The 21,182-nt window shown below is 49.7% G+C and overlaps 7 protein-coding genes across 7 annotated transcripts; all 7 read left to right on the top strand.

The window, feature by feature from the left end:
• Positions 1-60: 60 nt before the first annotated feature.
• On the top strand, positions 61-1,095 carry TEOVI_000895400 (Ring finger domain containing protein, putative; the record flags this gene model as incomplete). Its single annotated transcript, XM_067221370.1, has 1 exon — positions 61-1,095. One exon carries the CDS (start codon positions 61-63, stop codon positions 1,093-1,095), a length of 1,035 nt encoding a protein of 344 aa, XP_067077471.1.
• Positions 1,096-2,188: 1,093 nt separating this feature from the next.
• Positions 2,189-3,898, top strand: TEOVI_000895300 (uncharacterized protein; the record flags this gene model as incomplete). Its single annotated transcript, XM_067221369.1, has 1 exon — positions 2,189-3,898. The coding sequence occupies one exon, from the start codon at positions 2,189-2,191 to the stop codon at positions 3,896-3,898; it is 1,710 nt and encodes a 569-aa protein (XP_067077470.1).
• Positions 3,899-4,419: 521 nt separating this feature from the next.
• On the top strand, positions 4,420-7,158 carry TEOVI_000895200 (uncharacterized protein; the record flags this gene model as incomplete). The annotated part of the gene is made up of 1 exon (XM_067221368.1): positions 4,420-7,158. The coding sequence occupies one exon, from the start codon at positions 4,420-4,422 to the stop codon at positions 7,156-7,158; it is 2,739 nt and encodes a 912-aa protein (XP_067077469.1).
• Positions 7,159-7,779: 621 nt separating this feature from the next.
• Positions 7,780-9,423, top strand: TEOVI_000895100 (chaperone protein DNAj, putative; the record flags this gene model as incomplete). Its single annotated transcript, XM_067221367.1, has 1 exon — positions 7,780-9,423. One exon carries the CDS (start codon positions 7,780-7,782, stop codon positions 9,421-9,423), a length of 1,644 nt encoding a protein of 547 aa, XP_067077468.1.
• An 889-nt stretch (positions 9,424-10,312) lies between these two features.
• TEOVI_000895000 (Leucine rich repeat, putative) lies at positions 10,313-12,139 on the top strand (the record flags this gene model as incomplete). The annotated part of the gene is made up of 1 exon (XM_067221366.1): positions 10,313-12,139. One exon carries the CDS (start codon positions 10,313-10,315, stop codon positions 12,137-12,139), a length of 1,827 nt encoding a protein of 608 aa, XP_067077467.1.
• A 532-nt stretch (positions 12,140-12,671) lies between these two features.
• Positions 12,672-17,885, top strand: TEOVI_000894900 (uncharacterized protein; the record flags this gene model as incomplete). Its single annotated transcript, XM_067221365.1, has 1 exon — positions 12,672-17,885. The coding sequence occupies one exon, from the start codon at positions 12,672-12,674 to the stop codon at positions 17,883-17,885; it is 5,214 nt and encodes a 1,737-aa protein (XP_067077466.1).
• A 619-nt stretch (positions 17,886-18,504) lies between these two features.
• TEOVI_000894800 (glucose-regulated protein 78, putative) lies at positions 18,505-20,424 on the top strand (the record flags this gene model as incomplete). The annotated part of the gene is made up of 1 exon (XM_067221364.1): positions 18,505-20,424. One exon carries the CDS (start codon positions 18,505-18,507, stop codon positions 20,422-20,424), a length of 1,920 nt encoding a protein of 639 aa, XP_067077465.1.
• Between the last annotated feature and the right edge of the window lie 758 nt (positions 20,425-21,182).

Genomic DNA, 21,182 nt, shown 5'->3' with positions numbered 1-21,182 from the left:
CCATCTGGCTCGGGTGAAGGTGGGGGAAGAGGAGTTGCGTACGTGCCAGCACTGCCAAATATGCTAATGCCTCAGTTTGAGTTTTTGCGTGGTGCAGAGTGCCCCATTTGCATTGAGTCGCTGTTGAGTAACGCACCCGCAGCAACGCCATCGTCAACGGACGTGGGTGCAAGTGGTGATCTGAACCAAGTAGGTGATGAAGTCAACTTTCCCATGCGAGTTTGGCCAAACGGCGCGTTTGGGTGGGTCGGCAACATGCCAGACGCCTTTGTGGCGGCGGTAAGTTTGTACCGTTTGGGTGCTGGTAGAGCAAGGTTGGCAGCGAGTTCATCCGAGACGTCAGGAGCCCTGGAGGGAATCGCAGTGCTTCCATGTGGGCACTTACTTCACTTTACGTGCGCAATGCAGCTGTACGAGTACAAGACTGGTGCACAGTGCCCCATCTGCCGTCATCCCTTGAAGAGGAAATCTGATATTCTGTGCTTCCACCCACAGTGTAGGCGAAGAGCTGGGCAACAGCAAGGAGAAGTCGTTGTCGACATGAATAATGCTGGTAGTAGTGAGACTGATGTTGCGCATGATGTAGACGATGAGGTGTGCATTACTGGCCAAAGGCAGTGCCCACCGACTGAAGCTTATGTGGATAGATTAAAGCGCGAAGTAAAGGATTTGATGAAGCGGTGTAGAAATCTCAATAGTCGCGAACTCAACCTTGCAAACAGTCAGCAGCAGTTGGAGGATCAGTGCATTAAATTACAAGATTCCCTGGGAAGAGCCCAGAATCGGTACAATGCACTAACGCAGAATGGGACGGTGGGGGTTGAGCGGCTGCAGAAACTTCGAACTGTTGCACTCGAGACATACAACTCTGTGGAGTCACTGACTAGAGAACTTGCGGATGCCACGCGTGAAAAGGCGCGACAGCACGGAAGAATTGCGCATTATGCCCAAAAGTTGGACCACTGCCGCAAGCGATGTGGCGCTGGTGATACTGACTGCCGTGCCCCCTTTGAAACGGGTAAGCCGGGGAAACCTGACGATTTTACAAAAGTTCACGAGGAAGCATTGCATCCAAAGAAGAAACCGAGATTATAGGGCTCGCCAGGTGATTTGTCGCTCTTGTGCGTTGCACTATTTGGTGCAGTTCACCGTGTGGACGGTGTCACTTGATAGAACAAATTTCGCGCGAGAAGAAAGGGGTTGTCTTATAGTTAAAACTTTGTTATTTAGTGCTTAGTGCCTGTGTCCCCGGAACGATGGCAACCCCGTACTAAATTGACGCAGGCATACGGCGCTCGTTACGGGGGTTTGCGCTGCAACTGAGCTCGTGACGGCTCTGCAGACTCGCGGTTACTCCACGACATTTTTTTTTTTTTGACGTGGTGTGTCTTATTTCACCAATCCAAAAGTGCGTAGGCCCGTGTCTCAATGGACGACTGCGTACCTCAACACACTAAATTGTCGTAGAGGTGTGGAGAGTTAGGAAAGTAACTCATATCATCTCAAGTGAGTTTGTACCGGGGCACCTTCCCTTTTTCTAACTTGCATTCCGGGGCATTGTTTTTTTCACCTTTTGTTTGTTTACGAGCAAAACAGGATGAAATGAGCCCGTGAGTGGTCTGTTAATAGCCAGTGGCTGCATGTAAGCACTGGTGTTGGGAATGTATATATGTGTCGGGATGATGGAAATAGAAGGTGTTATCAACCTGTGGAAACACGGACTTCAGCCGTTATGCAACTCCAGTTGGGTGAGAAAAATATTTAGAAGAATGTACTTCCCCAAAGTTCTGTCTATTCCATGTTGATCCTGCTGTTGTGGTCACGCTTGTCTTTCATTTTCTCTCACACCCCTGGAGTTACATCACCATCTCGTTTCACATGTTTTCACGTGACAGCGCTGCTCACTTTATTCCTTTGTGCGTGACCTATGGGTTGTTTCTTGCCCATTTCCTCACGAACTATTCGTTGTTACAATCTGAAAAGTAGATGATGAATCTGGGGAAGAAAAGAGGAGAAACCGAACTCCTGACATTACCGAAAGTTGCCCACTTTTACAGTCACTAACGTTACCCTGTTTTCCCGCTATGTCCTGCGTTCTCCATGGCGGCATTCCATTACTCCTCTTCTCTGTCTGCTATTTTCTGACACAAAGGATTTCATAAGACAAACAGAGGTCTAAGCAATATCTATGCCTCCGAAGAAAAGCGAGCTTGAAGCACGTGAAGAAGAAGAGGAAGAAGAAGAGGAGGAAGAGGAAGAAGAAGAGGAAGAAGAAGAGGAGTGGGAGGAATCAAACGATCTCTCCCAGCTGGAAGATGGACCAAGTACATTTTACGTGGGTGGTTTTAGTAGCATGCAGAAGCTGCAGGAAGCGTTGGACGCGGTGACATACCGTGAGGACCTTGTGATCGTGTACCCTGGCGCCTATCTTGAGAAAGAGGTGGTCATTGAGGAGTCTCGACTGGATGGCTTACGGATTATGAGCGTCCCGGTGGCACTGGGGCGGAAGGCTGGTTATCGCAAGAAGATCCATATTCCAAGGGACGAGCGCCGATTGGGCCCATGGTACGCGCCCTACGGTGGTGAAGCACCTGCTACCGCAACTGTAACCCCTACAGCACCAGATCCCCAACTGTTTCCAGTGATTGAAGGGCGACTGATAGTGCGTCACAGTCGGCCGTTTGTTTCTGTCGATGAAGACGCGGAAATTCCTGAGGGATTGCAGGGCATTAAACACTATGATGATGAGCAGGATAGAGTGGCTGATGGGGATGAAGAGGAGGAAAATGCCGACGATGCTCCAGAGGGGTCCACAGAGGAGGCTGAGATGGTTCACAAAGCAAAGGATAATCATCTGGAAATGCAAGGTTTATGCTTCTTTGGGGGTATCGAGCTTAATCCACTCACCAGATCCACATTCCGCCACTGTGTCTTCGGCGATTATGCATTACAGAGGAAAGATCCCTTAGCGACGACCGAGGCCGTGGAAACGACTACGTGTCAACCATCTACGGAACCTCCAGTGCTGCCAACAGTAGTGGCCCACCCTCTTAGCGAGGCGCTGATAGAGTTCTGCATTATTTACGGCAGTGCGAAGCAGGCGCTTTACGCGTATCCACGGTGCTCACTGCAGATCCACACCTCCATGATTTTGGGTCCTGTTGAGGGAACGCCAACCACGTATACCGCCGACCAGTTTCGTGCTGCGCGTCATGCACAACAAAGCCCCTTATTTCGCCTGAAGAATCGGTGGAAGAAGGTCGTATCCCAACCCAAGATACCTACAAAGGCTATGTGCAACGTAGCACTGTATCTGGACGATGCGGATGTTTCCGTGCGTGACTGCTTTATTGCCCACACAGATATTGGGGTTATGCTTGTCGACGGTTGCGCGGGCACCGAATTGAAGTTCCTGCGGCTGGAAAGCCATAGTACTGTGGGCATACTCTTCACTGGAGAGTGTGGCGCTGCTAAAGTTAAGTGCTGTGCGATTAGATGGTGTGGGAGGGAGTGCATCCTTGTAAAAGGTCGTGTGCCACCTATACCACCTGATGCAGAAGCTGTTGAGAGAGTGGCCTGCGAGCGTGCACAGCGGGAAGCTGAAGAAAATGAGAACGAAGAAGTGGAAGAAGAAGGTGAGGAAGAGGAGGACGCTGACGTGCCAAGGCCGCCGCCCATTCCTGCGCAACATCCTTCCCTTCAGAAGAATGCTTTGGAGGGCACTGTTCGTTTAGAGGGCGACGTCAGTTGTGGCACAATGTGCGATAACGTCATTTACATGGAAAAGGACGACACTCAACCTCCACTTTCAGGACCTTCAGAGGAGAGGAGGTTTCTTCTGAAGGGGTTTCATGTCCACGTGCGTGGAAGCACTCCCCTTGAGAGTGAAGACAACTAAAGCCGCTTCTGTTCAAAGGCCATGTTTGTGTTCGAGTATCGATTTGGTTAGCTCACCGCCATTTTCCCTTTCATTTTTCATTTTTAAACTTCTAGAGGTTCGCTGCGAGGTGTCCGACAGGTCAAGCGGTGAAAAAGACATATGAATGGCGATAAATTGAATGAGATGAATGTACTTAGAAAAAGCTACTTGTACTTTTCCCCAACCCCTTTCTCCTATGTTTGGGGATCGTGGCGGGGTTCATTATGTAGATAAGAGGGGAGCCGGGAATGCAATGCGGATTAAGTTTGTAATGGGTAAAAGGAGAGTAAGGGCAGAAGCGGACGAGGATAATATTTGTCTGCAAGGATTTCACTTTTCTTCTTTTCGTCCCTTCATTCCCGTTTGTGATTTTCTCTTAGTTGCCTGTGTGGACTTGTCCCATTGCCCTCACGATCGCCCGATCTTGTTTTGTATGCAATGCATATTGCATGATTTATAAAACAAAGAAAAATGTGAAAAATGTGTGTAGTGGTAGAAAAATGGTGTTCATTCGCTCTGTTGTCGTGTCTCGTTCCTTTACCCACATATATGATTTTTTTTTACTCCTATCCCTTAGTTTGAAGAAGGAACTAATTCGCTGCGTAGAGTACAGCGACCGAAATAGGAAAGCGCGACCACTTGCAAGTGAATTAGGTGTTCTTTCATTGACCCCTGGTCAAGCTTGCTTCATCATGTTTGAGGGGGCTGGCGAAGGTCTAAATGTGCGTCTCGCTACGTCCATTAAGCTATTTTTGGAACCCGACGCCGACCCCTCCCGCAACGACGCTGCCGATACGAGGGGCAGCGCAAGTTATGCGTCGGAGGAACTTTTAAGTGTGGCTGATACGCTAAGAAAGTATGCTAACACCGATGAGTGTGCCTCGTCACCGACAGCCGTGGCGTCGGAGGAAAAGAGGTCGCCCACTGCTGCCTTGGCAGCTCCTCTTCGAGGGGATCGAAATTTACGCATCCCCACTCGTGCGAGTGAAGCGCGTCCGCGTTCTGCGAGTAACAAAATGGGGAAGAAAACCGACCGTGGCCGCAGCGCCGCACGACCAAAAGCTGCCCAGGAGCGAAAGCGCCTCCATCAAGGCCGCCAAGGTTCAAAGGCGACTAGGAAGCAGGAATCTGCAAAAGAGAAGCAAAACGAAGTAGTAGTGTCGCGTGCTGCAAGCCGCAGGGCGCGCAAGCACCAGGCACGAGCAACAGCTGTATCGACACTGAGGGATTATACCACGGCCACTCCGGCGAACAGGAAGAGTTTCATTGAGAGTATAACAGTAAATGAGAATGAATGTTGGGGTGCTCCACCACTAGAAGGTAGCCCCGAGGCAAAAAAACAAGCACATACCTCAACCATGTCTCCTCTCCCACGACGTGTCGCACGAGAGTTGTACCTCAAAGACGCACCCACACTTGATGAAACAAGTTCACAGGCACCGTCGCAGCATCATGGTTTCTACTCTTCCCCCGACCTCACCTTCCCGAGGTGGGATGGCTTCCCCAACAACAGCAGTAAACCCGTGAACGACGTAACTACCGGTTTGAGCAACGAAGCAGGTGATGCGTTGTTTCATCACTTCTGGGGTACCTCAGGAGAGCCGCCCGCAAATGTTGTTTTCCCTGGAGGCTCAATTCACCCCTCTAAAATAACCCGGTTGAAGGAAAAGAGTAGACACAACGACGTGTGGCATGTGGAGGATGGCACTCCGGCCGAAAAGGCAAACTTAAGTTCGTGGAAGCAGCCATTGCAGGAGTTTGGTGATACCGAGGAGAAGCCAGGGGAGCGGGGGGAGCTCGCCGTCACACTTGCCAACAACCGGATGACGTACACGGAGACATTCGATGACTACCAAAACGTTTTTTACAGGTTGTGGAGCTGCTCTTCCAGCCGTGGGCACATCGGGTTTTTAAAGAATTTGAGCGACAAAGCGGGGGCTACGGGCGCGGTGGGAGAACAACCTAACTCTCTCGTTGCTTGCTCTGCCATTCTGAGGGATCCACAAGGTTTATTGGTTAGTAGGAACTTGAATAGCATGTTATTTGCGGTGGGTTCCCAGCGAGGACCTGAAGGTAGTTTGAAGAAGTGGTGGCTGGCATCCGGTGGTGATTCGGCAGCTACATTGGATAAACAGACGATACTTGACCAGGGAAGCTGCGTAGAACTTTCTTACGCCGCACGTATTCTTTATGTTGCACTGCTGTACATTCGTACACTCGGCGGGTTCCCGACGCTCCAGCGAATCACCCCGCTTTCAGATAGTAGTACCGTTGTTGAAAAGGAGAATTGCTTGGAACTTGTATTTGCCACCACACGCTTTTCCCCAGGGGGTAAGAGAGGGAAGGGTATGCAAGAGGTTAACTTCCGTGAGGAGCGGAGCGTTATCGTCCGCTCCGTTCTCGCCGAAAAGTCATGTGTGGAGCGGTTTGGCAAGCGAGAGGTGGTACACGTGCTGCCCTTACTGAATGAGAGTGTAGGCGATGCACCAGAGAGAGTCAGCATGCAAACCATTACAAGTGCGGCGGCTGACAAGTCATTCGTAGGATTTCACCCCAGGTCTGATAAGCAGCCGACACGCGGGCCGGAACCTTCGTACACTGCTGCGGCCTCGTCCCCCACGTTGAACGGCTCCGCTCTTAATTCCCTGAAAGAGAAAGCGGTTGACTACGGTGATATTGCAGTAGCCTTTTTAATGAGCGTCGAGGCGTCGAAGTTAAGCGGTGTCCTTCCTGAACCAATGGAGATCGAGGGACTACGATATCGAGTGTTCATTTTGGATAGTTGTAAAAATTACAGAAAACCACAAGTTAATGTGTTTAAAAATGAGGTAGGTAGCGATACTGAACGGTGGATAAATAACAGAATGGGCGCCTTTGAAATCGAGCTGTTAAGAAAGCGAGAGGAGGCCCGAGCAGCCCAGGCTGCCCATCTAGCTCAAGTATCTCTCCAGGAGATGCTGCTGAAGATTAATGGGCCGTTGGGCCGTTTCCCTTGGTATCGTCCGATGACGATCGCCGAGTCGACGCTGGCTAAAGCGGACAAGGAGTCATCTGGGACGTATTGCACTCACTCGGATGATGTTCAAACCGCATTGCCGAGGTTTTACCAACTTCGGCTACCACGTTTGCACCAAGACCTCGCGTACGTGATGTGCAACCTGTTGGGCATCTCTCTCACAATGGTTCCGTGTCCAGCCAGTGGAGGGCAGTCGCAACCAAGTTCTTTCTATTCGGAGTAGGAACAAGTTTTATGCGCAGGACCATAAGTGCACTACCACCACCGCTTGGACGATTTTGCGGTTTCTGTAGAGAAAAAGTTTTCTTTTTTTTTTCTTTAAAACTCTCTTTGTCAAACGTATTCTAGATATAATTAGACATGACAATGTAGCAATAGAAGCAACATATTGTTTTAAATTGCACGTGAACTCTTGTACCTACAAACCTGCGTTTACATGGGTTTGAGGCGAGATTTCATTTAAACCAACCACATAGATATAGATTTGTGTTTTATACAATCGTCATGTCGTCACTTTGATCAACATGTATACATTTATAGATACACATGTGTCGCTCACGTGCGTTTATCTTTTTTTTCTTTCGAAATGAACCCATATTACATACCTGAAGGCATGGAAATTATCCGCAGTACCATTAAAAGCACCAAGAAAGAAATCTTTGTGCGCTGTAGGAATCGTTTCGGACTAATAAACGATTGTTCCCATTTTCTAATAACTCCACTGTGTTGCGTTTCACATTGTTGCCTTGTTTGTTCATTTATTGTTTTAGAGCAGTGGAAGTTGTCAGGGTTAACACGTTTATCTTCTGCTTTTTGACTCTGGTGATGGAAAGGTTTAGGGTACATGTCAAGTGGACTAACAGCCAGGCGGCTCATTCTTCAGCAGTTGACCGCGGTGACGCAACACATCCCGCTCCAAGCACGGCGCACCAGTGGTAAAGGATGGTGGCTTTCCTCCTTTGTCCGACCAGAAGGCGATCGCAGGGTTTTCACGCTAATAACGGAGGAGGAAGTTGCATTTCTGAAGCGGCGCTGTGAGGAAGAAGGTGATGAGGGGCGTGTGATCCTTTCAACACGCCCAACGAGGAATATAGTGAGGGCTGTGGGTGGGGCTGCCCTTAATATAACGCTTTCTTTTCTCGTTTCGCCGTTACTGGCGCTTTCCGTATCCCTTGAGGCGATACGGTTGCGAGGCTTGAGACCAGCGGCTTTAGTCATTGCCCCAGGTGTTGGGTTGTTCTGGGGAGCTGTTTTTATGGCCATTGCATGGTACGCGGCTGTGCAACAGATGCTGCTATGCGGCGTTCACACGTTGAGGGCGCCCATATTTTACCTGTTTTGCCCAGGTTGCTGCTGGAATGAACTCTCCTGCAGATATGAGTACCCCTCTGGTGTTGTTGGCAATTCCCATCCACTTCTCTCACTTCAGGCACCACCGGAAAAACTGTTCGAGCGGGCAATGAAGCGGGAAACGCGTCGCAAGCGCCGGGGCAAGCGAGATGTAGGGTATGAACGAAAGGGAGGTACACACCCTAGTGAAGGTGACGATTACTATGCAATTCTAGGTGTTACACGGGACGCAACACCGCAGCAAATCAAAGAGGCTTACAATCGTCTTGCTCTTGAAATTCACCCTGACAGGAATCCAAGCCAATCAGCAGCGTCTCAGTTTGACGTTTTAACCAAAGCATACCGTGTTCTTGGTAACGCGGAGAAGCGCCGTAAGTATGATATGGGTGGGAGAAGTGGGGTAGAGGACATGGGTAAGAAGAAGCGTGGTGCTGTTCGGGCCCTATTTGGTGGTGACGCTCTGTATGCCATAGTGGGTGACGTTAAGACAGGGAGCTTTTCGCAACGTGTAATTGATGGACTTGACTGGACACAGGAAGAGCTTGCTATTTTCAGGCAGCGCACGCTGGAACGGTGTCGTGATGAGTTGCTTAGCGTTTACTTGCAACCTCTACGGAGCGAGAAGGACAGCAAGGGCGCGCCTGCGCTTCAGGAACTCAAGGGACGCTTGCAACGGTTACTTAACACGGGTCTTGCGCGCGAGGTTCTGCATGCGGTGGGTCATGAGTACATGCGTGTGGTGCTGTACGGCAAAGCGTCTGGACCAAGGGAGAGAATGACTCTGTATTTAAACGAGGCGGGGCCGCATCGTATGCGTCGACGCCTTGACAAATGGCGCCACTTGTGCCGCATCCGCCAACACACTCTTAGGGATTCTGCTACAATGGTGGATTTGGCCTGGTACACCTCCGTTGAGGAATTGGAGAGCACAGCTCGGTGGGTGGCAACGTCTCTTCTACTGGATCATCAGGTACCCGAAGAGGAGCGGCGACAGCGACTTGAAGCCTTGCAGGCACTGGCTGAAATATTCATAACTTACGGCCAGTCGTACAAAGGTGCTAATAAGCAAACCATGGACGCTCTAATGAATTCCCTCAGAGATTATTATCAACAGCAGAAACGAGGTGAAGGTGGTTAAGTATTCTATTGGGAAAGACAGGGGGAGGGGCGTTTGTTTTATCTTTTGTTTAGGGGGAGCGTCTCTTTTGTATTTATTCATGACAAAAGCTGCACAGCAACCCATTTTTGGAGGCCGGACATCACCTATGCATGTGCATGACGCGTCACATATCAGTATGCTATCGTTAGAAACATCACACATTTCTTTTAAAGGTGAACCGTCGGGGGGATATATCCGAGCACTTCACGTATGTTTCCTCTCTCTCACACACACAAGTTGTTGGTGCAAACGCATTTCCGCATGGGGTCTACAGCGTTGTGACATAAGCGACTCGCGTGTTAGCTGCCGGAGAGTTCCTCAGGGGAGGTTCTTTTCCCCTTTTTTCTTCTTCTGTTTTCGAATACATTAGGGCGAGGGGAGTTACTCTTCTTTTCCCCATTTGCCACTTGCCATTCGCTGACGTTTGACTTCACCTTTTAATTCCGTTCTATGCCACCACTTGCGCAGATGTGCATCGGTACGTGGTTTGCTCACTCGTTATATTTTGCTTTTGTTTATTTTGACTATCGCCTCGTTACTCCGCCGCTGCTGCGTTACCGTCGTTGGATTCGCTCCTCCGACCAAACACACACAAGGGAGCAGAACCCTCTAGTGTGAAGACATTTAGATCACACAATACCAAAAGGTTAAAAAAAAAAGCTAACACACTGAGGTACTGATACTACCATAGCATCACTAGCACCTACTTGAAAGACTATTATCACTATTATTTAGCCATTCACTGCTTTCTTCATTCACCGAGTGTGAAGGAGCGGCCGCTACATATAGGGGGAGTGGGTGATAGGAAGGGTGCATCTTCCCGTTGGAGCCTAACAACCTTGCCATCGGTAGGAAGAGCAACCGAAGTATGACGGAAAATTCACTCTCCACGACCATCACAACCGATGTCATAAAGCGCATTTGTGTCAAGACTGGATTTTACCGCAACCCAGTATGTAATGAAAAGCTTTACCTGCACAATAAGGGATTTGATAGTATTGAAGAGGGTGCCTTTGATCCTTACACGGATGTGAAGGTGCTTTGGTTGGAGGGCAATGCCTTCACTGTTATTCATTGCGGGAAAGATAGCCAACCATGCAATGTGCAGGCGGAGGGGCAGGGTGCAGGAACTGAAGAAGAGGTGAACGCGTATACGGAAGCGAGCGCTACTGACACGACACAGGTTATGTCCAAAAGTGCCCACTTGGATTGCTGTGCGGACTGGTTGGAAAGATCTCAGGTGGATTCCTCGGGTGCTGCAGGGTGCGTGAGGTCGGCAGAATATGGTATAAATAGTAAAACCGATGGCGCCGCGGCGCTTGCTTTTAAGTCGACTGCCACCAAGTCGTCATGTAACGCGGGAAGGGCCACCAAGGACGTGTTTCAATCTCTCTACCCGACGCTGCGCCAGTTGTATTTGCATAACAACGCATTGCGACGTATGCCAGACTTAAGTTCGTTTCAGTTTCTGGACTCCGTTAACTTATCCAGCAACTGTATTCGCTCTGTCGAAGTCTCCTGTGCGCCTTTCGATAAAAAGGCTGCGCAATACGAGGAGGAGCTGACCACGAAGGCTAATGCTATTGTGGCCAACTCCAAGAGCATGCAGCGCGAACTGAATAGTTCTCCCACCGGGGGGAAGTTGTTGCAGCAGCAATCCGACGAGATAACCGAGGATGCCACCGGCAGTCCAGAAGTAACGCAAGAAGAAGGGATACATATCAATGAAAAGGTTAGCGGTGACGGTTGTGATGTCGGAAACGCAGTTAATGACCCCGGGAGGGATGGGAACTTGGAGGCATGGTGCAAACGATTGGATGCATATGCCTCCTTCTGTCCGCATAAACCACTGGATCCGCTAGAAGATGGCAAACCTCTTAGTGAGGTCCCTGACGAGTATCGCACTCCCTGTAGTTCCCTCCGTACACTAAATCTAGCTTGTAATTATCTCACCGCAGCGAACGACATAATTCAGCTACTGTGCTACAAGAACCTTTCGGTACTGGACCTCAGCAACAACCAACTTGCCGATGGTGAGGCAGTTCTTCTCGTATTGGAGCGAATGTATCGTCTGAGGGCCTTGAAGCTGTCTGGTAATCCCCTCGTGAGAACCATTCCGCGGTATCGAAAGACCGTACTCGCGCGCTGCAGCAAATTGTTTCATCTGGATGACCGACCAGTTTTCGACGGTGAGCGGCGCCTTGTAACGGCGTGGGCCCGTGGAGGAGATGAGGCCGAAAAAAAGGAGCTATTACTGATGAAACAAGAGGAGAGAGACCAACACATGAGGCGCCTCCGGGAGTTCCGTGAAACACTGGGGCTCGCCGCTCACGGGGGCTTAGGAGCGTCCGAAACGGTCAGACTCTCGGCTTCTGGAGCACATGTGGAACGTTACAACGATCAAGGGCGGGATAATCGAATCTTTATTGATAATGACAATGTTGGAAACATCAACGACGATGCTGAGCTGACAAGTTCAGAAACTGGTGAAGAAGACAGCAACGAGGCGGTGGCTAATGGAACCAACAACAATCGACGTGCTTCCGGGAATGATGCACCGCGGGCCTTTACTTCAAACACCTCTCACGAAGGCATCAGTGATCCTGAGATGTGGCGAGACGTAAGTGTGACCAATTTCACCGGTAGTGACGACGAGGATGACGACGGTGATATATTTATCCCACCGAGAAACTGATAGAGGTGTATGAATAGATTGATGGGAAGAGCGAGACCCCCCTCCCATCCCTTCCAACAATAAGCTCCAACAGCAACGAGGGGGGGGGGGTGATCATACACGTTTATTAGAAAAATGTCCGTGCATGTGGACAAGGAGAGGCTAATCCTTTCTTCCAGGCGTGCTACGTTCCGTTATCCGAGAGGCCCTCCTTTCACGCGATTTGTTTACGTTCTCTTTTCAATTTTCCATAATAATAATAAAACCCCCAGCTTTTGTTTATTGATGAAATTTGTTAAGTATGACCCACCTGCGAACAGTTTCAACTGCAGCGTGATATGATCGTCTCTATCATCTTTTACGTTGAGTAACATAACTTTATTCGCACATGGGGGAACCGCATCGCTTCAGCAATCCTTCTTTCTTAATTTTTTTCTCGCAAAGTCGCGCGTGTGCTTGTTCAGGGCCAAAGGACACCTGCCAAAAAATAAAACAAAATCAAAAGGAGGACAGGGGAGAACATAAAGCGGAGAAGGGCCATAGACAATTTTACATGGCTCTCTCTGGTCACTATGTGTGTTTCTCTGGATTCTCCGATGAAGTCGACGAGGACGATGCAGTTAGTACTGTAACAGCAGCACCCGCAAACGGGGAGATGAGTGGGGCAGTGTCACTTCGCCAGGTAACGAATCTCGCTTCTTCGCTTGGGGCAAAAACGCAGACGCGCATCACAAAACGGACAACCATTCTTGTCGCTGGGCGAGGACTTACTCGTAAACGCCTTGTAGCGGAGCAGCAGTCGATACCTGTCGTGTCATTGCGGTGGTTGGAATCACATGGCCGCCTTCCCATTAGTGACTGTCGTGTGCCTCTTCTTCATGGTTATGTTTTCTGCGCAACGCAGTTGACTGTGGACGAGGAAAGAGCTCTCACTTCTATCATCGAAAGTAATGGCGGAACCTTTAGTCGAACACTCTCGGCGTGTATTTCCATGCTTTTTGTTTCCCCCGATTGGTTGAAGCAGTTCCAACAATTACAGCAGAAACACGGTCGTCCCTCAACAGCAATGCGTGACGGTGCTGCGGCCGGACCGATTCTCCCAGAAAAAATTCGTTTTGCATGGGCCACCAATATCCCTGTTGTAGAGCACACGCGTTTCCTTTCATTGGCTGCACTGCAAAGCACCTGTTTGGGTGGAAACTCCAACGGTTGCGATGCTGGCTTATCTCGTACTGACTTCGAGACGATCGCCGAACTTTGTGCACTACCAAGCTCTGTTGTTGGTGGTGTGGTGCCGCATACGCAGGTTGCCGGTTCCGTAGGGAATGCAGCAACATCCGTCGCGGGACATGTAGTGGTGGATATCGACAACAAACCGTACAGGAAGAGGGCCCGCGATGAATGCAATAGTGCTTTGTCTAGTGATGATTCGCAGCGTGCAATCAGAATAGTGTCCCCCGAAAGACAAGCAACGGGTAGCCATCATTTGAGCACTTCGCAGAAGTTGTTTGGAACATGGAATACTTCGCACACTGGAAGTGAGTGCTGTGCAACGGGTTTTCCAATGGGGGATGAAAACGCAGTGCTGGATGCGCCGCCCCCGCTTCACCTTTCAACGAGTGGTGCAACGCTGAATCCATTTTCTTCCGTTGCTGACCCTCATCCCATTCCAACCAACAGCGGTATGACCGGTGAGGTGCGACTTCAAAACTGTATGACTAGCTCTACCTCTCTGGAGGCAAGTCGGAGCAATGGTGACAAGGACATATTTGACTTTTGTGAAACATTCTTTACACATAGTCGACCTTTCCTGCAGATATCACTATTAGGTTGTACTCCGCCGCAGTTAGTGGATTGTGCACGTATGGCCGTACGCTGTCGTTTTCTGCGCACACCCGTTGTCACACCCTTCACAGATGTGGTCGTGGTAGGCAGCGAACTGGTGGACGAAGACATAAAAGAGGCAACACGTATGGCTGCGGTCGCAAGTGAGGACCAAAAGCAGAAAGCCATGCTGCTTGCGCAGCTGCGTGACCACCTGAGTGTGACATATGGAATCCCGGTAGAACGCATTGTAACGGTAGGTTGGCTCCGAGAGTGTTGTCAGGTGGCAGCGCAGATGAGTGCCTCTTCTGGTCATGAAGCGGAAGATTTAATATTTGAGCCGGTTCCACTTCCCTTGGAGAAACTTCCGACGACTGGTATGTTCAGCCTTCAACCCTTGACGAACATGGCAGCGTTTATGGATTTTGATCGGCAACAACAGCAACTTCAGCAAGGGAAGGTGAATCGAGCCGTTCTTCGACCTCGACCGAGAAACAACCCAACAAATAACCAAGCGACAACTGCTGAGAGTGGTGGTCGTCAACACGACAAAGCCGTAACAACGTCGTCAAAGTCAGTTGATGATGCAAGGAAACGTTACGAAGCGGACGCAAGTCTTGCGGTGCAGAAATTCAACGAGCTATACGTACTGCTAAAGGGCTCTTCTGATGACGAAGAGTGCCGTCCTGTATTCACTAAGTCCTTCTTTTGTTTCGTTGAGAACGACTTTTCACGCGTTGATCTCAATATCGTCCGCGCACTGATCAAATACGGTAAAGGTGAATGGACAAAAAGATCCCTCAACGAGTGGGTCAAGGTGCTGTCCCGTACAGGAGCCGGTGCCGGTGAAGGGGAAAAGGAATGTACTGGGGTGAAGGAAAATGAACCGCGTGAGGACAATATCACATCGATGATTCACTACTTCACATCAGCGTACAGGAAGCTGATCCGTGCGCATGATGCGGGATCATTTTCACACAGGAAGGTTTCTCGAGCAGCAGGCGAAACAACTACGCTAGCCCGATCCGATAAACCTGGTAACGTTGACACCCCTTCAAATGGTACTAGACCTGCGGGACCATTTCATCACGTTTTTTATGTCGTGCCGCATGGAAATCAGAAACCTTCCGATGTGCTACTGCTCGGAAGGAACCAACGGCAAGCAGATACCGCCCCCGCTCGCCACCCGTTTCGCTTTCTTCCGAGCGTCACGCAAGACTACATTTTGTGCTCGCTGGCGGCACGTCACCTATTACAACCCAAAAGTTGCTTTCTTTTTTATAGATCAACACCTACAGAGGCGGAGCGACTGGCACGGCAGCAGTTATTGCGCCGTGGTGATGTCACCACCAAAGGAGGGATGCCCTTAGCACCATCACCGTGGCTTGGCCGCCGCCGGAATGAAAAAGCTCCACTCATCGGTGTAACTGTGTACTTTTTATGTCTGATGCCCTCTAAATCAGGACAACAAGGATGCGTTATTGACGATCAGGGGTTTGAGACGCTGACTGCGCTTCGTCGGGTACTTTTGAACTGCCTTGGTGCTGCTGTTAGCGAACTATGTGGTCACCGAGCGGAGAAGTTGGTGCTGGAAGCTGTCACGCATGTTGTGCTTGTGGATGTTGCAACCATTTTTCTTTCTAAAATCCCCCAGGTTGTGGACGAGGTGGCGGTGGGTGGCTCGTCAGCAGTTTCTGACATTCGCTGCTGCTTTAGGACGGGCGATGTGGATGAGCGAAAAAGTATGGATGCACTACTCTCCCGCGGTAGCACGTGGCCTTGTGAGGTGTACCAGGAATTGCTACCGCAAAGGTTAGTACAGTATGCTGCATCCGATCGTGTCTCATTAGTCGGGTTGGAATGGCTGGAGGCTAGTGTGGCATGGGGCACTTTTCTTGATGAGAAACCTTTTGCCTTACCAACGACACTCACTCGTCAGCAACCACACAAGGAAAATAGGGCGGTTGAAGGTGAAACCGTCATTGGTGGGCCCCTAGTTTACTCTGCCGTGACGCCACCCGCTACACCAGTACGAGAAACTGACGTGACGCTACTCCCATTCAGTAGCGCAACATGCCACAGCCCGGTTTTCCAGTCACCGCAACTTGCTGTCAACTACCAATTCGATTTTACAACGCCAGGTGCTACGCCAGCTCGGGCTACATTGCGCACCCCCGGGCAGCAACGTGCCAGCACACCCCGGTTTGCATCGCCTTCTGCCCATGTTAAAGCGGCTTTGGTGGGAGATGAGGAGACGTTTCCCCCCATTGGCTTTCTATGTGGTTTATCACGGGGGAAGTCTAACACGCCAGCAAGACTTGAGGAAAATATGGCGGATAACAGCCCAAGTAGTGCGAACGCGTGCACACCCGTTCGCCGCACCCTTTTGTTGGGTGACGTTAGCGACGACGAGGAAAATGAACGAAAGGCAGCTGATAGTCACCTCTTGAGAGCTGGTGATGAGAACCGCCACAACAAACCATGTGATGGTGGATCTGTAGTCGATCATGGCCCGCTGACTTCCGTTGGTAGAAAGTATTCCAGAGAAGTTCAGGAGATGCCGCAGCTGTGGGATCCCGAGGGAAGTAGGAGCAGTGACGCTGTTATTGATAAGCGACTGGCTTTGCCCTCCGCGGCTGCTGGTGTTGTGTCGAAACAACGCTCAAAAATTATTTTCGACGCTCCACGCATTTATATTCCGCATGATGTCCCGGGGAAGGATTGCTTCGTCGCATTTTGTGACGAGCTGAACAGTCGTGCCCCCCGCAGGAACTGTGATGGGGATCAGGATGAGGCTGCCGATATTATGGGCCCGGCATGCCCTCAACAACAGCATCTTCATTGTGCATCTGAGACCGCAAAGGTCATTAGTCGTGTGCAACTTGTGCACGGCACTCGCGAGGCAGATATTTTGGTAACGCACCAGCTAACACAGAGGGAAAGTGTCCTTGCAGCCATCGCTGCGGGGCTGTGGGTGGTAACCCCGAAGATTCTGGAAGATTGTGAAAACCGTCAGTGTTTTGGGCCACTCCACGATCTCTCCATGCACGAATGGACCCCCGAGCTCCTCCCACCGGATGCACCACGATGCACTCGCCAGCTCGCCATGCAGTGCCGCAACAGGCGGCTACAGCGGCAGGCCACGGGGAAGCTCTTATTTGAAAATAAGTACTTTATTTTGGTCATTGTAGCAGCTGATGCTTCACCAGCGGTTACCGCAAGGGCCCACTCAATGCGGAACGTTCTCGAGACCGGCGGAGGTGTTGTGGAATGGGCAATGTGTTGGAAAATTGGTAACGAAGGAACTGCAGCACTCCAACTGGGGGAAAGCGGGAGTGAAGGAAAGAAACTTCACGGGCCTAACGAAGTCACAGGGTTAAAGAAGTGCCACATACCCCCACGGAAGTCTCCAAACACACTACTCGACTTCGTTCTCGTGCAAATAAAGGGAACAGAAGAGGCAGTTGTGGGAGGCGTGGGATGTGGAAATGTCTTTCCAACAAAAGAGATTATTCTTCTAATAGATGAACCACATCAAGAAGACGCTCTTGTTGGGGAGATACGCGGCGGCATCGTAAAGGTTTTCCAAAATGCGAAGGAACAACTGGTTAGGGCAAAGCAAGAAGCTCAGGGGAAAATGCGAGGTGAGCTTCAACAAGTAGCTCAGAAAAGTGAATCTCGTTCGACTGCCGTGGGTGTGGATCCGTTTCAGCAGAGTATTAAATGTGATGGTCAGTCAACCCGTGTTGCAGGCGGTAAAGACGCTTGGAAAATAGCGGGTGGCTGTGGTTCATCTGGCGACAGCGACAGTAACATGAGTGGTAGCGTTATTAGGGGCATGCCTCATGTGGGGGTGTTGAGTGTCTTCAAATCGGATTGGGTGACACTTAGCATTCAGCAACGACGGAAGGCACCCCTTTGTACGGTGAACATTTCACTTTAGATTCCATACATTCAAACATAAGTATAAAAAATATATATATATGTGCAGTTTTTTTCATACCGATTTTACATAGAGACCGAAGGAATGAGGGATGAGGCGACGCCTTCACGATGCAAAATGACTTCGGGCTTAATCGCAGCGCATATTAAGCTGTGGCATCCTTATATTCCTGTGTAAGTAATACTTTTTTTTTTTGCTAGTAAACACGTTTGATTCAGCCGGACCCTTGCTTCTCTCCATGTCGAAGAGGTCGACAGCGTTTGTGTATTTCACACTACCTCTTTTCCCATACCAATACCGCTTTTTCTGCCGTTGGGTATTAGTTTGAGAATGTGGAGCTGAATTATCGCGGTGAAGAAGCGGGTTAGGCGTTGCAAGGTCATGGATAAGTGTGAAAACAAAAGATAAACATAGAGTTGGGAGGAGGAGATAAACAAGAAAAAGTGCGACTACAAGGAATTAATACGAGGATAATCTTTCGACAACTCATGCGGGAAACCAAGGCGATTACGATGCGCGAAACTGAAGGTGTTGTATATACGTGTATGCTCTTCTTTTCTTCTTTCTTTTTTTATTATTTGAGTGTTGTTAGGAAAATATAAGCAAAGAAAAAGAAAGTATGCCTGCTCCGGCGATCGGCATTGATCTTGGCACAACTTACTCGTGCGTGGGTGTGTTCAAAAATGATCAGGTTGAAATTGTCGCCAACGATCAGGGTAACCGCACAACACCTTCTTATGTGTCCTTCAGTGAAACTGAGCGACTGGTTGGCGATGCCGCAAAGAATCAAGTGGCCATGAACCCAACAAATACGGTGTTTGATGCCAAGCGAATAATTGGCCGAAAATATGATGACCCAGACCTGCAAGCTGACATGAAACATTGGCCCTTTAAGGTAACTGTGAAGGAAGGGAAACCGGTTGTGGAGGTAGAGTACCAAGGTGAGAGGAGAACCTTTTTCCCCGAAGAGATAAGTGCGATGGTCTTGCAGAAAATGAAGGAAATCGCGGAATCCTACCTTGGCGAGAAGGTATCAAAGGCCGTCGTGACTGTGCCTGCGTATTTCAACGACTCGCAACGTCAAGCAACAAAAGACGCGGGATCAATTGCTGGTCTTGAGGTGTTGCGCATCGTTAACGAACCAACAGCCGCAGCCATTGCGTATGGCATGGACAGAAGTTCTGAAGGAGCAATGAAGACGGTGCTCATCTTTGATCTTGGAGGTGGCACTTTTGATGTGACGTTGCTAAACATTGACGGTGGCTTATTTGAAGTGAGGGCAACTGCTGGTGACACACATCTTGGTGGGGAAGACTTTGACAGCCGCCTTGTGGATTACTTCGCGACTGAGTTCAGAACCCGCACCGGTAAGGATTTGCGTGGAAACGCACGTGCGATGAGGCGTTTGCGTACGGCATGCGAACGGGTGAAGCGAACACTTTCCAGTTCAGCAAGCACCAACATTGAGATTGATGCACTGTATGAAGGGTTTGACTTTTTCTCCAAAATAACGCGAGCTCGGTTCGAGGAGATGTGCCGTGACCAATTCGAGCGCTGCCTAGAGCCAGTGAGGAAGGTCCTGAAAGATGCCGAGGTTGATGCATCGGCAGTGGACGATGTGGTTCTTGTCGGTGGATCAACTCGCATTCCCCGCGTGCAACAGTTGGTGCAGAACTTTTTCAACGGCAAGGAGCCGAACCGTTCAATCAACCCTGATGAGGCGGTTGCTTATGGAGCCGCGGTACAAGCTCATATCGTATCTGGTGGCAAAAGTAAGCAAACGAAAGACCTTCTCCTAGTCGATGTGACTCCGCTTTCACTGGGTGTTGAAACTGCCGGTGGTGTAATGTCTGTGCTCATTCCGCGCAACACCAGCGTGCCCGCACAAAAATCGCAAACATTTTCCACCAACGCTGACAACCAACGCAGTGTTGAAATCAAAGTTTACGAGGGTGAGCGCCCCTTGGTGTCGCAATGCCAATGCTTAGGAACATTTACGCTCACTGACATCCCCCCTGCGCCCCGCGGCAAGCCGCGGATTACCGTGAGCTTCGACGTGAACGTTGACGGCATTCTTGTTGTTACCGCTGTGGAAGAGACGGCTGGTAAAACACAAGCCATCACCATATCGAATGACAAGGGTCGGCTCTCACGCGAACAGATTGACAAAATGGTTGCGGAGGCTGAAAAATTCGCGGAAGAGGACCGAGCAAACGCAGAAAAGATTGAAGCACGCAATTCCGTTGAGAACTACACATTTTCGCTTCGCTCTACGCTAAGCGACCCCGACGTCCAGCAGAACATTAGTCAAGAAGACCAGCAGAAGATCCAAACCGTTGTGAATGCTGTGGTAAATTGGCTTGATGAGAATCGTGATGCAACAAAGGAGGAATATGACGCCAAGAATAAAGAAATTGAGCAGGTGGCGCACCCCATTCTCTCCGCATATTACGTAAAGCGGGCAATGGAACAGGCACCTCCGGCACCTCCTTCAGGAGAGGGCGAAGGAAACGCTCCAGTCCCCGATGATGTTGACTAAATTTCAGTGACGCATTTGGACCTTGGTTAATTTCTTTGTGTTTGTGAATAGAAAGAAATAAAATTGGTGGAAGCGAAGGAAGAGACTTTTTTTTGTTTTAACAAATGGGAAAATGATAATAGTACGTTAGTTGCACGTACTTAAATGGTGTAAAGGGAAAGGTGACACTGAGTGCGTGAACTAAGTAGATTAATAGGGGAGGTAAATAATGTAGAACGTGTTTGAGATTTTTAGGCTAATGTTATTGTTGTGACGAATCAGCACGCGCTTTCATGTTCGAGCACCCCCAACGATAAGGTGACTTGAGGTATATCTCGATGTCACTGTGGTGTTGAATTAAGGGCACAAATTGTTGTTTAACGAGTTGTCGTAAAGGCGAAATATTGTTTTCAGACGTAACGAATAGCAAACAAAGAAAAAAAAAAGAGACTGTTGGTGACCGGGCCAAACGAATATTATTGGTTTTTCTCCATTGTTTTTTTTACGCCCCTTCCTCTTCGTTTGTATGTTCGTAGGGAATGCGAGAAAATGCTACGGAGAAGATTGGTGGGTTGAAGGGAGTGAAGGCCTTGTTCTGTCCACGCATGTGATTGCTCCGTCACCTTCTGTTGCTACACCGTTGCGAGGGATGTTTGTGCCGTCAAGATATGCTTCCCACTCCCCTGTGGTTCTAACGCACATTGCGGGCTTCTGTTTTAACAGTGCTACAACATATACGCGCGACAGAGAGAGAGAGAAAGAGCGAGTGGAAACGCTGT

The sequence above is a fragment of the Trypanosoma equiperdum genome (assembly GCF_001457755.1).
Source record: "Trypanosoma equiperdum strain OVI genome assembly, contig: ctg_1417, whole genome shotgun sequence".
Lineage (NCBI taxonomy): Eukaryota > Euglenozoa > Kinetoplastea > Trypanosomatida > Trypanosomatidae > Trypanosoma > Trypanosoma equiperdum.
Note: the sequence above shows the minus strand (reverse complement) of the source record. Positions and strands in the feature narration are given on the sequence as shown.